Genomic DNA, 13,216 nt, shown 5'->3' with positions numbered 1-13,216 from the left:
AGACATTTTTTATTTAGTCTTAAGACAGAATGCTTATTACCGATAATATCATCTGATGGTAATCAGTGTGTTTCTCTCTTTAGACCAGTTTAATGTGAATCCACTAACAGTCTGGATCAACACTGATCTCTGAGCAGATCTCACCTGCTGTGCTGTCCTTGATCACTGATAAGGTTGGATCCTGACGTTACAGAGAAAAGAGGAAGGATTCATTCCAGGAACTACATGTATGGACGGCTTTAGCTCAATGCTAAATGCTAATCCATCATCCACTCTACTGTCCACTGTTTAAATATGTGTCAGTAAAAGGTCAGAGGTGATATTTATAGATTGGACAGAACGGTGCTAAAATCTAAGCTGGTGATTGGTTGTTTTGCTGCCACTCAAGAATTGACGCTTTGTGAATGGTCAGCCACAGGAAGTCTGTGATGAGCTTTGAAAGCAGACAACCTGGACTGTCCACACTGTGGAAGGAAGTATGAGTCATTTCCAAATTCCTGCATGTCTTGCAGAAAGACATTGGCATTATTTAATATCATGGTGGGTTGAAAGCATATTAAGAATTACATTATATGTCCCCTTTCAAAATATTCCTCTACTAATGCCATCTGGTCACACGGTCGGGTTCTGTCCAATCAGAAACAAGACGTGTTGTCCCTACCCTTTCCTTTTCTGAAATGTCGTTGTGTTTTGGTTTTGATCTCAGGGCCACCTTACTCACCTCTCCTGTACTTCCCAGTGGAAGCACTGACATTATTCCTACTAAAATACTATTATATACTATACTGTTAACACTACATGCATGTTAGCTCATTTATGAGGTGAACTGTTTTCCTCAACCTCATACAGAGACATTAGGTTTATCAACGTAAAGTCTACTTATATATTAACATATTGATTTTGATACAATAATACAATTTAATAACCGTGACAACCAACAATGTGCTCCCGTTAACATCGCAGCTAATGAAATACCCGAAGGCTAATTCATTAGCTGTCACCTGTCACTCAAGGCGGGAACGCCCTTAATTATGCAGAATTTTAAACCTTAATAAAAAATAAACGAACACGTCAGAAATAAATCCACCCCCCGTACAGTTGTCATGAATAGTGAAATAAGACATTGAGACTAGAACCGTTTCTTGTACCAGGCTGTAAACATGTTTAACATTGCTGTAAAGTTGAGCATTTTAACATGAGGGTCTATGGGGATCTGCTCCCTGTCGTCTCGAGATAAACTGCAGTTTGTTCCACTTCCGCATTGGCTTCATCTTCAGACCCGGAGGTTTCCGCCTGGTCTGAACCCTCAGTCAGTGAGTATGAAGAAAACCGTCCGTGATCAGAACCAACCCCACAGGTTCCATCAGGTGTGAAGGTGGTGAGCTGGAGAGGGAGAGGAGGAAGAGGAAGAGGAAGAGGAAGAGGAGCAGCTCCGCACAATCCTCCAGTTTGCGTCTTTCTCAGATCGTCTCATATTCTGGTGAGTTACATACAGACATATGTCTATAGTGCATTTCTCTAACCAGGTCTATTAAACCAGGACGTGTCCCTCTGTTCACCTTCACTGACTTTATTCCACATTAAACCTTTAACTTAATGTCAGGAAGTTGGAGGAAGCGCGTCCTGGCGCGCGTCCTGGCGCGCGCACTGCGCACCGTTGTTTTCTGCTCCGATTTCTCAGTAAATGAAACTCATCAACATGTGGACTGATGTTAAGATAAAGTTAGTTATTTCCTTCCAGTCACTAAATGAATCATATATCTGTTGTTGAGATTCACATAACTACGCCGCACGTATCATCACCAGAACCCCCTCCATGAGTCACATAACACCGGTCCTGCAGCAACTCCACTGGCTTCCTGTCAAATTCCGTATCATCTACAAAGTCCTACTTCTCACCTTCAAGGCATTAAACAACCTCGCCCCTCACTACCTCACTGACCTGCTCCAAACAAACATTCCTGCCCGCACTCTTAGGTCATCCTCATCACAACAACTCACCATCCCACCTGCTCGCTTGACCACCATGGGGTTCAGAGCTTTCTCCCATTCAGCCCCCTGCCTCTGGGACGCCCTCCCGGAACACTTAAAAACTTCAGACTCAGTCACCACCTTCAAATCTCAGCTCAAAACTTATTTATTCAGACAGGCCTACTCCATTCCATAGTCTCACTTCTATCTCCCATTCTATCTGTCATTTGTATGTTCTATATGTTCTATATTATGCTTGTGTGTACTTTAATTGTGTTTTATTTTAAACAATTTGTACGGTGACCTTGAGTGTCGTGAAAGGTGCCTATAAATAAAATGTATTATTATTATTATTATTATAAAGTTGTTATTTTCCACCTTTACATTAACAGGCAGAGCATTAGTGGTTAATTAAAGCTCTGAGATATATCTGAAAGATGTTACTGTTACATGGTTTTAGACAAAATTACTTTTACATCTGTTTTATAAACGTTGTCACTTGATCAGTTATTCATTGTCAGTGTTGCTGTAAAGATATTTTAGTGGATAGATGTAACATTTTATATAGTGAATTCAAGAATTTAAGACAAATAACAAAACTCCAGCTCCTGATGTTGTTTCAACCATTCATATTATTGTAATGTGTGTTAGAAGGCTGCTCTTTGCTGCAGGAGAACACTCCCAGGAAGCCTGGCACTGAAACAGCTGTTGAAAACATCATTTATTATTCTGATACCAAACTGCTTTTCAATGTTAGAAGAGGAAAGAAACATCATGTAACTCTGTGTAGATCTGTGTTTCATGTAGTTTAACATTAGCTGAATACACACAGTCCAGACTGAAATAAAGGCTGATCTTGTCTTATAGACCGTATAGAACATTCATTCATTCATTCATTCATTCATCTTCTGTAACCTCTTGTCCTGTGAAGGGCCGCAGGGTCTGCTGGAGCTGCTGACTGACGACTGTTGACTCTGTTGTCCAGACATGTCTTCTGCCACCAAGCAGCCGTGTGAGGATCAGTTCCTGTGCTCCATCTGCCTGGACGTCTTCACCGCTCCGGTCAGCACACCGTGTGGACACAACTTCTGCAAACACTGCATCACTCAGCACTGGGACATTAATGTCAGATGCCAGTGTCCATTATGTAATGAAGTTTTTCACAACAAACCAAAGCTACGGGTCAACACCTTCATCTCTGAGCTGGTTGAGCAGTTTAAACATGAAGCTCAACAGAAAGCCAGCAGCAGCTCAAAGCAACAAGTTGCCCAACCTGGAGAAGTTGCCTGTGACGTCTGCACCGGAGCTAAACTGAAGGCGGTGAAGTCCTGCCTGGTGTGTCTGGTGTCCTACTGCGACAGTCACCTGGAGTCTCATCTGAACGTGTCCGGCCTCAAGAGACATCAGCTGATCCAGCCTGTGGACGACCTGGAGGACAGGATGTGTAGGAAGCACAACAAACTCCTGGAGCTGTTCTGTAGGACCGAGCAGACATGTGTCTGCATGCTCTGCTCTGTTACAGACCACAAGACACATCAGGTTGTTCCTCTGAAAGAAGAATATGAAGGAAAGAAGGCAGAGCTGGAGAAGACAGAGGCTGAAATTCAGCAGATGATCCAGGAGAGACGACTGAAGATCCAGGAGATCCAGAAGACGGTGATGATGAGTGAAGATGCTGCAGACAGAGAGAAAGCAGAAGGTGTTCAGATCTTCAGCGCTCTGATGGCGTCTGTTGAGAGAGGCCTGAACCAGCTCATCGACCTGATCGAGGAAAGGCAGAGGACGGTGGCGCAGCACGCCGAAGACATCATTGAAGAACTGGAACAGGAAGTCTCTGAGCTGATGAAGAGGAGATCTGAGGTGGAGCAGCTGTGGGAGTCTGAAGACCAGCTCCACCTCCTCCAAAGCTTCTCCTCCCTGGAAGCTGCTCCCCCCACTAAAGACTGGACGGAGGTCGGCGTCCGTCCGCCGTCGTATGAGGGGATAGTGGTGGGAGCTGTGGCCGAGCTGGAGGAGGCGCTCAGTAAAGACATGAAGGAGGTGTTTGAGGCCGAGCTGAGGAGGCTCCGGCGGTACGCAGCAGACGTGACCCTGGATCCTGAAACAGCAAATCCTGCTCTGCTCCTGTCTGATGATGGGAAAACAGTCAGTCACTGTGAAACACAGAACCTTCCAGAGAACCCAGAGAGATTCTCCTACTACGCTTATGTTTTGGGGAAGCAGAGTTTCTCTTTGGGCAGGTTTTACTTCGAGGTTCAGGTTAAAGGGAAAACCAGGTGGAGTTTAGGAGTAGCCAGCGAGTCCATCAACAGGAAGGGGCTCATCACGCTGAGGCCTCAGAACGGCTGCTGGATCATGTGTCTGAAAAATGAAAACGAGTACAAAGCTCTGGCTCGCCGTACGGTCTGTCTCTCCCTGAGGTCCCGTCCTGAGAGGGTGGGGGTGTTTGTGGATTATGAGGAGGGTCTGGTCTCCTTTTACGACGTGGACGCTGCAGCTCTGATCTACTCCTTCACTGACTGTAAGTTCACTGGCAGACTTCACCCATTCTTCTGCCCCGGGATGAAGGACGGGGGCAAGAACAAGGACCCGCTGATCATCTGCCCCGTCACTCAGACTCAGTGACGCCTTAACCCTGATTTAACCTGATTTACAAGATCCAGACAGACAAGATATAATGTAGAGGAAATAAAACCACATGAATTAATCAATAAAAATCATAAAGAAGAGAAACTTGTACAACACAGAGTAGGATGAGAAGAAAGGTGATCATGTTTAACATGTCAGTCTCTGAAAAGTTGGTTTAACTGAGAGTTTGTTTCAAATACGGCTGAATAAACATGTACCAGTGCCAAATTATTAGGTACACTAGTAAAAACAAATGTGGTGATTCTCCTGGACGATCATTGTAGAGGATGGAGTCAGTGCTGCTGGTGGTACAACACAATTCAGTAGTGCTACAGAAAGTGAAAACACTGTTGAATCAGAACACAAGTGTACCACAATTTATCTCTGAGCATTTTTCTTTTTAATACAGAGAAGTACGAGTTTCTCTCTGCAAGAAAAACAGGACGTTGTGATAATCCATGACCCTGAGGGGGTTGTAAACTAGTTCCTGATTCACTAAAGGAAAATACAACGGTTTGTCTTGTTTGTTGACATGGTGCACTTTTATTTTTTTAAATAACACAAGTCTAATATTAACTTTAACTTTTTTGTTTTAGACTACAAAATAAAAGAAAGTCTTCTTTTGCTTATTTTTTTTTTTTTTTTTTGGATTTATTAATAAAAAAACTCAACTAACAGCTGTTTTTTGGAGTTTTCGTTTCTGGTTTTATCAACAAACTTAAAATGACCAAAAAAATGAATAAAAATAAAAAAATCCTTTAAATCTTTAAACGTTACTTTTATTTTGTAGCACAAGTTGATTTCGTGCTCGGTAAACTTCCGGGTGACTTATTTTGAAACTCCCCACCGGAAGCGTGATGATGGTTAATAAAGCAGACTTGACGGCGCTGGTGATGCTGAGGAGAGCGCATCCCCCTCCTCCTCCTCCTCCTCCTCCTCCTCCTCCTCTTCTTCCTCCTCCTCCTCCCCCTCCTCCTCCTCCTCCTCCTCCTCATCCTCCTCCTCCTCCTCCTCCTCCTCCTCTTCTTCCTCCTCCCCCTCCTCCTCCTCCTCCTCTTCCTCTGCAGGCTCTCACACAGACAGGCCGTGTGTTTCAGTAGATGTGATGTTACTAATAAGGAGACTGATCTTTTTACCGGATGTTATGTGTTTACCGTGAGCCCAGAGCTCTCCCGGGACCTCCAGCTCCAGGCCGCTGCTCCTGCTCCATCCTGAGCCCCGCCATGGTGGACCTGTCCGACGGAGGACACAGCCGACACGGAGGACAGGGCTCCGGCAATAACGGCAAGAAAACGGCCAAAAAGTCGCGGACGAGAAGAGGCAAACGAGGCAGAAGAAGAAGGAATAAAAAGAACAGGAACAACAAAACCCCGCCACCGTATTTACCACCGGAGGTAGCTGCGCTCCTTCAGCCGGGATTAACCGGACACCCAGCCCGCTACCGGAGCTAGCTAGCGGCTAACAGCAGGCTAACTCCCGCTGCACTTTATCTATATAAACAATAAACAACATAGAACATGTAGAACATGTAGAACATGTAACATGGCGAGGAAACCACCTTTATGTGAGCTGTACATTAACTGTAGTTACCCATTATCTCGCTCTCTCGTCTGGAGAAACGTCACGCCAAACTCCACTCAAATATCTCTCAATTTAAGAACTCTCGTCTGAATGACCCAAACCTACAGCCTACAAACGTGGACTCGTTGTAGTTTTTGAAGTAATAATAGCCATTTAAAAATTCGGCATATGATTGAACCAGATATCTATTTTCTTATAGTTTTATTTAGCTTCCAGCCTCTGTGATCACGGCTTTCAGCTGTAAGAGCTGTTAGCTAAAGCTGAAGTTGCTTTCGATTGAACAAATCTGGAGAAACGGGAAGAATAATAGAAATGCTCATCTAATACTCAGTTAAATGCCGAATTAAGAAGCTAATACTGATGATGCAGGAAAGTGTCAGAGGGAAACATTTTATATTAACTAACTAAAACCTTATCGAAGTAGATATTAAATTACAGGAATAATAAGTGGAATTTAGTTGATATTCTCTGATGCTAAAAAATATAAATATTCAGACCCGTGAGAAAATTACACCTCTGGAAAAGCTTTACAGAGCGTTAAAGGATCAGCTCACTATCTGGCATCAGTTTCAGATCATTAAATGTGTTGCTGGTGATTAATGACGAAATAAAAATGACTGGCTTTATGATTGGATGTTTTGTCTCAAAAGGTTTATTTATGTCTGAAAGTACAGAAACACATTTGTTGCTCACGTGACTCAGACTCTGCAGCCGTTTACTTCCTGGTTTGATCATGAATCAGATTCTGAACCTCAGCGTCAGTAGATCTGCTCCGCTGCCAGAGTCATTATGTCTTTAAGGAGCTGAACACAGATGAAGACACACGGCTGCTGCCAAGGCTCTGACACATTTAAACACCGTTCACTAACATCATGTTTCTGTTTCCAGGCTGAAGAAGGAAACATTGAATATAAGGTAATGAACTCATGTCCTGCTACGACTCAGTTTAATACTTTATCACAGTAATCCAGGTGAAATAAGATCTAATCTGGTACTTCAACACTGTCACTGATGTGTGCTGATCTCTCTCTCTGCTGTAGCTGAAGCTGGTCAACCCCACTCAGTATCGCTTCGAGCATCTGGCCACGCAGCTGAAATGGCGTCTGCAGGAGGGCCGCGGCGAGGCCGTCTACCAGATAGGAGTGGAAGACAACGGCCTGCTGGTCGGCCTGACGGAGGCCGACATGAAGGCCTCGCTCAAAACCCTGAAGAGGATGGCAGAGAAGTGGGTCACCTCCTACAGTTTCTGTTTTGCTCCTCTGAAGAGGTTTCTATGAGACCCAGATGTGGTTCAGTTTAGTCTGGAGTGGTTTTTGTTTTTATTCTCTGACAAACTCATGTTCAGATTAGTTCATGATGAGGTCACTAATAAAAGCCCAGTAGAAAGTAATAAATCTCTATTGTTGACCTGAATCATCTGCTGAGAACAGACAGCTCATGTGCTACATACTGAGCTGCAGATATGTATAGCCTGTTTAAAAACAGGCAGCACCTCAGCACCACCAGCAGCAGCCTCTGAAGCCTTGAAGCAAACGAACTGATCAGTGAAAATTAAAATAAGTTTGTACTCAAAGCTCTGAAAACCTTCAGGCTTTGATTTCTCTTTCTGTCTCTTCAGAGTCGGCGCCGACATCACTCTGCTCCGGGAGAGGGAGGTGGACTACGACTCGGACAGGAACACTCGCAAAATCGCAGAAGTCCTTGTTCGTAAAGTTCCTGATGATCAGCAGGTGAGAGTCTGTCCTCCAGGTTCCTACATGACGTTCTTAAACCCACTGGGAGGGATTTTAGTCCAGTTCATCCAAGTTAACACCCGTTAAACAACCTTGTGTTAGAACTGAAGAAAAACTTGTCCTTCTCCTCCGTTGTGCTGTTTTGGTTCCAGTTCCTGGACCTTCGGGTGGCGGTGTTGGGGAACGTGGACTCGGGGAAGTCCACCCTGCTGGGCGTCCTGACGCAGGGGGAGCTGGACAACGGGCGAGGCCGAGCTCGGCTGAACCTCTTCAGGCATCTGCACGAGATCCAGACCGGACGCACCTCCAGCATCAGCTTTGAGATCCTGGGCTTCAACAGCAAAGGAGAGGTGAACACGCTTCCTCCTGATGAACCTGTTGATACCTGCTGTAGTTACGTCTGATATAAGGCAGAGATCTCCTCATTCATCTTTGGAGTTCATTTTGTTCTGGTTCTGGATCTTTACTCTTTAAACACCTGGATACCTGCGTGGGCCTTCATTGAGTCAAACTGACACAAACAACCTTCATTCATAGACTGAACATTAACGTCATGTTCTGTCCTCCTGCAGGTCGTTAACTACAGCGAGTCTCGGACGGCCGAGGAGATCTGTGAGAGCTCCTCCAAGATGATCACCTTCATCGACCTGGCAGGACACCACAAATACCTGAAGACCACCATCTTCGGTCTCACCAGCTACTGCCCTGACTTCGCCATGCTGGTGGTGAGCGGCAACACGGGCATCGGTGAGCTGCAGCCGCCCCCTCCCCACAACGACCTCAGAGCAACAGCTGTGCAAACATGTTGATTATACCTGCAACATTTATTTCAGCATGAATTAGTTTCCAGATCATTATTAAAATACTTGGAGTTGTAAATATTTTTTTCTCTCACTCACTTCATCCCTAAACATTAAAATAACTAAAATAAAAGGAAGTATGAGCTCTAAATGCTTGAATAAAGCATCTCATATAGTCAGCTCAGCTGTCTGTGTAGTGTTTTATAGGACAAAGGCTCAAAGTCTCACAAGAAACTCTCCTGGTAAAGCTTTTCAGCTGCAGGTGGAGGCTCTAAAAATCTGAAGTTCGTCTATAATGAAAATCAGTTCTGGCTAAAAATAAACTGGAGACGTCTCATCTGTCTCAAAACAAAATTGTGCAAAACCAGTGCAGCTTTGTGCAGAATCTAGACTCTAGTAACCACCTATAAAGTGAAGTCTAATCAAGTAGAGCTCCCCCTGGTGGCTGGCTGCAGTATAGGTCATAAGCTCCACCCCCTCCATGTTAGTGGGCGGGGCTTGGGACAAACTAAAACACTAAAATACACATCAAATTAGTAGTTAATATAATGTTGATGAATGTACAAGTGTCAAATGTTTTGATAAGTTTCGTGTTAGCTATTTGACGGTATAGAAACAGGATGTGACATAATGGTGATTACCAGTTGCCATGCCAACCGCTCCATAAAGCGTGAGAGAAAAAAACTTAAAATAAGTCCAGTGTATAATCCATCGTGTCCTTGTAACAGGTGGAGGTAGAGCAGAGCGTAGTATTAATGAAACTAAAACATGAGTGAGTCTGGAGGAAGTGTGGGCGGGGCATCAATATCACGGCTCCACGTGGCTCCGCCCTCAGACCTTACTGATCAGACTCTGGATCCAAACTCACAAGACGGCGCCGCCCGTATCCCCGGGAAACTAGAGTCAGTTTGACCAATGAGAGGAAGAGGAGACGTGGTGTCCATGTTTATATACAGACTATGCTCTGCACTAAGTCCATCTGGGATAAAACACATTCTTCTGTATCTAACATTTTATTCTCTGCTGACGTGCAGTGCTGTGACTAAAGAGCCAAACACAGTGAAGTTAATCAGAATGTAAAACATCACGTGTTCCTCCTCTCCTCTGTCCAGCCGGTACAACTCGGGAGCACCTGGGCCTGGCCATGGCGCTGAAGGTTCCCATCTTCATCGTGGTCAGTAAAGTGGACTTGTGTTCCCGCGGCACCGTGGAGCGGACGGTCCGGCAGCTGGAGCGGGTCCTGAAGCAGCCGGGATGCAACAAGGTGCCCATGGTGGTGTCCAGCCCCGACGACGCCGTGACCGCCGCTCAGCAGTTCACCCAGTCTGCATGGTGAGTACTGCTACTGGTCTCTGGAGACCAGGTGAGACAGGTGAGACAGGTGAGGCAGGGGAGACAGGGGAGACAGGTGAGACAGGGGAGACAACATCTTAACCTTTAGGGGTCTTGACATGTTTTGTCTGTTTTGTAATATTTTTGTCTGTACCACATAAAACAATGTACTACAGCTTCCATATGAACCATTGAACATGATGAAGTAAAAGCAGATGTTCTGTATATGTAGAGACATTTTCTTTGCTCATTCATTAAAGCACTGTCTAAAACCTGTCTCTGTGTTTCACAGCATCACACCCATATTCACCTTGTCCAGTGTGTCTGGAGAGAGTCTGGACCTCCTGAAGGTTTTCCTGAACATCCTCCCTCCACTGAGCAACAGTAAGGAGCAGGAGGAGCTGATGCAGCAGCTCACAGAGTTCCAGGTACAAACACACACCTACACCTGCATTTACCATGAACTTAAACCTCATCGTCTCCACGGTTCCTGCACTGAACCTGTGTTGTTGATTCTTGGATGAATCGTGGTAGAAAACCCTCCAGAGAAATGTGTTAGGGTTACGACTCCTGAGTGTTGTCTTTTATAAGACTCTTTAAATATTCAGGATCAGCTGAATGGATTCTGTTTAGATGATCAACTACTACCACCTCACCACACATCCACAGTACACTAGTGACTGACTGACAGAGGACGACCTTCAGGGTAGAACCAGGGTTCTAGTTCAATATCTTCTTGTAGTCCCCCCCCCTCCTCCCCCTCCTCCCCCTCCTCCTCCTCCTCCTCCTCCTCCTCCTCCTCCACTAGCCAACCACCATTAAATCAGTGGAGAACAAAGTTGTGACTCTACAGGGACGTGGTTTTAGTTTAGACCTAAAATAAATAACTACTAAAGATCAGACTGGCCTGAAGCCTGATACGATACAACAATGAAGGACATCAGTGATGCTGGTGCAGTGGGAAGATACTGATGATCCGTCATGTGTGTGTTTGCAGGTGGATGAGATCTACTCGGTTCCTGATGTTGGGACGGTGGTGGGAGGAACTCTGTACAGGTGAGAGAACCTCAGTGTAGCTAGGAGCCAGATAGTCATCCTAACCAACATGTTCAGATACACGTCATTTATGCTAGGGATCTTTTAAGGCATAGCTTTACCGTTTATCTAGAACACGAGGAACTGAACAGGAACACACACAGAACGACGCCTTGACAGAGAAGAAAGGGAAAGACAGGTTAACGAGACACAGGTGAAACTAATGAGGGGAGGAGCATCACAGAGACAGGAAGTGAAACTAGACAACAAGAACACTGATTGACTGTTTATACTGGTAGGGGCCTGCAGCAGGGGGCGGGGCAGCAGTGACTCTGGCCGTGTGTGTTTCAGTGGCGTGTGCAGGGAGGGCGAGCGGCTGGTGGTCGGTCCGACGGACGAGGGCCGCTTCCTGCGTCTGAAGGTGGGCAGCATCCAGAGGAACCGCTCGGCCTGCAGGGTGCTGAGGGCGGGACAGGCCGCCACGCTGGCCCTGGGAAACTTTGACCGCTCACTGCTGCGCAAGGTCAGAGGTCACCTAAAGACACGGTGCATGTAGGAGGTGATGGTTCAACGCTGTCCCACAACAACACACACATGTCCACAGTAAGACAGGACTGATCTGAGGCTTGTTACCAGTGTTGCCCGTGTTGCGTTGCCTCTGCAGCTCCAGCTCAGAACACGTTGATCAACGTTCATGTGAACATGTGTGACTGGTGTCTGCAGGGCATGGTGATGGTCAGTCCCAAGATGAACCCGACTATCTGCTGTCAGTTTGAAGCCGCCATCGTCCTGCTCTTCCACGCCAAGACTTTCCGTCGGGGGTCGCAGGTCACCGTGCACGTCGGCAACGTCAGGCAGACGGCCACCGTGGAGTGCCTTCACGGAAAGGTCTGTGTTTAGATTATATCAAACATGATCGCTTCTCTGTGTCGTCTGTCACTGCTGGGGCGTCCTGACTGATATCAGGGGCAGACCCAGGTGTTTTAAAACCAAAACCAGGTCCCTGTAGCGTCTGGTCTCTCTGCTGCTGCAGGACGAGCTGCGTACCGGAGAGAGGGCCGTCGTTCGTTTCCGCTTCATCAAACATCCCGAGTACCTGCGAGTCGGCGCCAAGCTGCTCTTCAGGGAGGGGGTCACCAAAGGTATCGGCCACGTCACCCGCCTGCTCCCCCCATCCCAGAACCAGGACCAGAACCAGAACCAGAACCACGACCAGAACTTCCAGGAGCGTTGAAGACTCCTCCTTCACTGAGAGACGTTGAGCTCCGTGAGAACAACTTCATATTAATCCTCCGGTTCTGGATCTATAGTTCTGTCCTCATTCGCTGCTCCTGACTCATCAGAAACTCCATCTTCATCTTCATCATCTTCATCTTCTTCCTCCCAGCAGACGTTCGTGTCTTGAGTCAAAGCCTGATGACCTCAGAGGACTTTAAGCCTGGACGAGTAATCTGATGATTTAAGAAGCTCCTTCTTTTATCAGTGCAGCTGCTGTGAGGAGACAGCAGGATTAATCTGGGGGGGGGGGTGGAGGGGATGGGAGGGTGGAGGGGATGGGAGGGTGGAGGGGGGTCAGACGTGGCTTTAAAGCAGTGCAGAGTTTAGGAGATGAGGTGTAACGCTGGTTGGGATTGACCTCTCTGCTCTCTCTCTCCCAAACACAACATGGAAGGACATTTAATGTTGGAGATTATAAAAACAAAAGGTGGTTTATGGTGGTCAGTACTGATGCCTCCCAGCCAGAAGGTTCTGGGTTCTAATCCAGGCCGACTGGTTCCTTTCTGTGTGTAGTCTGCATGTTCTCCCTGTGTCTGTGTGGGTTCTCTCCAGGTTCTCCAGCTTCCTCCCACCGTCCAAAGACATGCTGGTTAGGTTCATTGGTGATTCTAAATTGGCCGTAGGTGTGAGTGTCTCTCTGTGTTAGCCCTGTGATAGACTGGAGACCTGTCCAGGGTGGACCCCCCCTCTAGACCAATGACAGCTGTGATAGACTGGAGACCTGTCCAGGGTGGACCCCCCCTCTAGACCAATGACAGCTGGGATAGACTGGAGACCTGTCCAGGGTGGACCCCCCTCTAGACCAATGACAGCTGGGATAGACTGGAGACCTGTCCAGGGTGGACCCCCCCTCTAGAC

General features: G+C 46.5%; 2 protein-coding genes and 1 pseudogene across 5 annotated transcripts in view; 2 read left to right on the top strand and 1 right to left on the bottom strand.

The window, feature by feature from the left end:
• On the top strand, positions 1–5,166 carry LOC311499481 (E3 ubiquitin-protein ligase TRIM39-like). 2 transcript variants are annotated; one of them, XM_084560467.1, is made up of 2 exons: positions 1–1,480; positions 2,957–5,166. In XM_084560467.1, exon 2 carries the CDS (start codon positions 2,959–2,961, stop codon positions 4,594–4,596), a length of 1,638 nt encoding a protein of 545 aa, XP_084416593.1. In that variant the 5' UTR covers positions 1–1,480; positions 2,957–2,958; the 3' UTR covers positions 4,597–5,166. The 2 variants fall into 2 exon arrangements, with proteins under 2 accessions (XP_084416593.1, XP_084416592.1); XM_084560466.1 differs by having other exon boundaries at positions 2,903–5,166.
• Positions 1–13,216, bottom strand: part of LOC311499420 (protein NLRC3-like) — a 235,836-nt pseudogene that overhangs the window by 108,860 nt on the left and 113,760 nt on the right. The window lies entirely within an intron of this gene.
• On the top strand, positions 5,683–12,546 carry LOC311499466 (GTP-binding protein 2-like). Of its 2 annotated transcripts, XM_084560445.1 has the most exons (12): positions 5,683–5,993; positions 7,069–7,095; positions 7,221–7,405; positions 7,799–7,910; positions 8,066–8,263; positions 8,486–8,660; positions 9,826–10,045; positions 10,338–10,473; positions 11,043–11,101; positions 11,432–11,603; positions 11,804–11,968; positions 12,114–12,546. In XM_084560445.1, the coding sequence occupies exons 1-12, from the start codon at positions 5,739–5,741 to the stop codon at positions 12,312–12,314; spliced, it is 1,905 nt and encodes a 634-aa protein (XP_084416571.1). In that variant the 5' UTR covers positions 5,683–5,738; the 3' UTR covers positions 12,315–12,546. The 2 variants fall into 2 exon arrangements, with proteins under 2 accessions (XP_084416571.1, XP_084416572.1); XM_084560446.1 differs by lacking the exon at positions 12,114–12,546 and having other exon boundaries at positions 11,432–11,639; positions 11,804–11,929.

This window comes from Chelon labrosus, assembly GCF_963514085.1.
Source record: "Chelon labrosus genome assembly, chromosome: 2".
In the NCBI taxonomy this organism is placed as follows: domain Eukaryota; kingdom Metazoa; phylum Chordata; class Actinopteri; order Mugiliformes; family Mugilidae; genus Chelon; species Chelon labrosus.
This window is presented reverse-complemented; position numbering and strand designations above follow the sequence as displayed.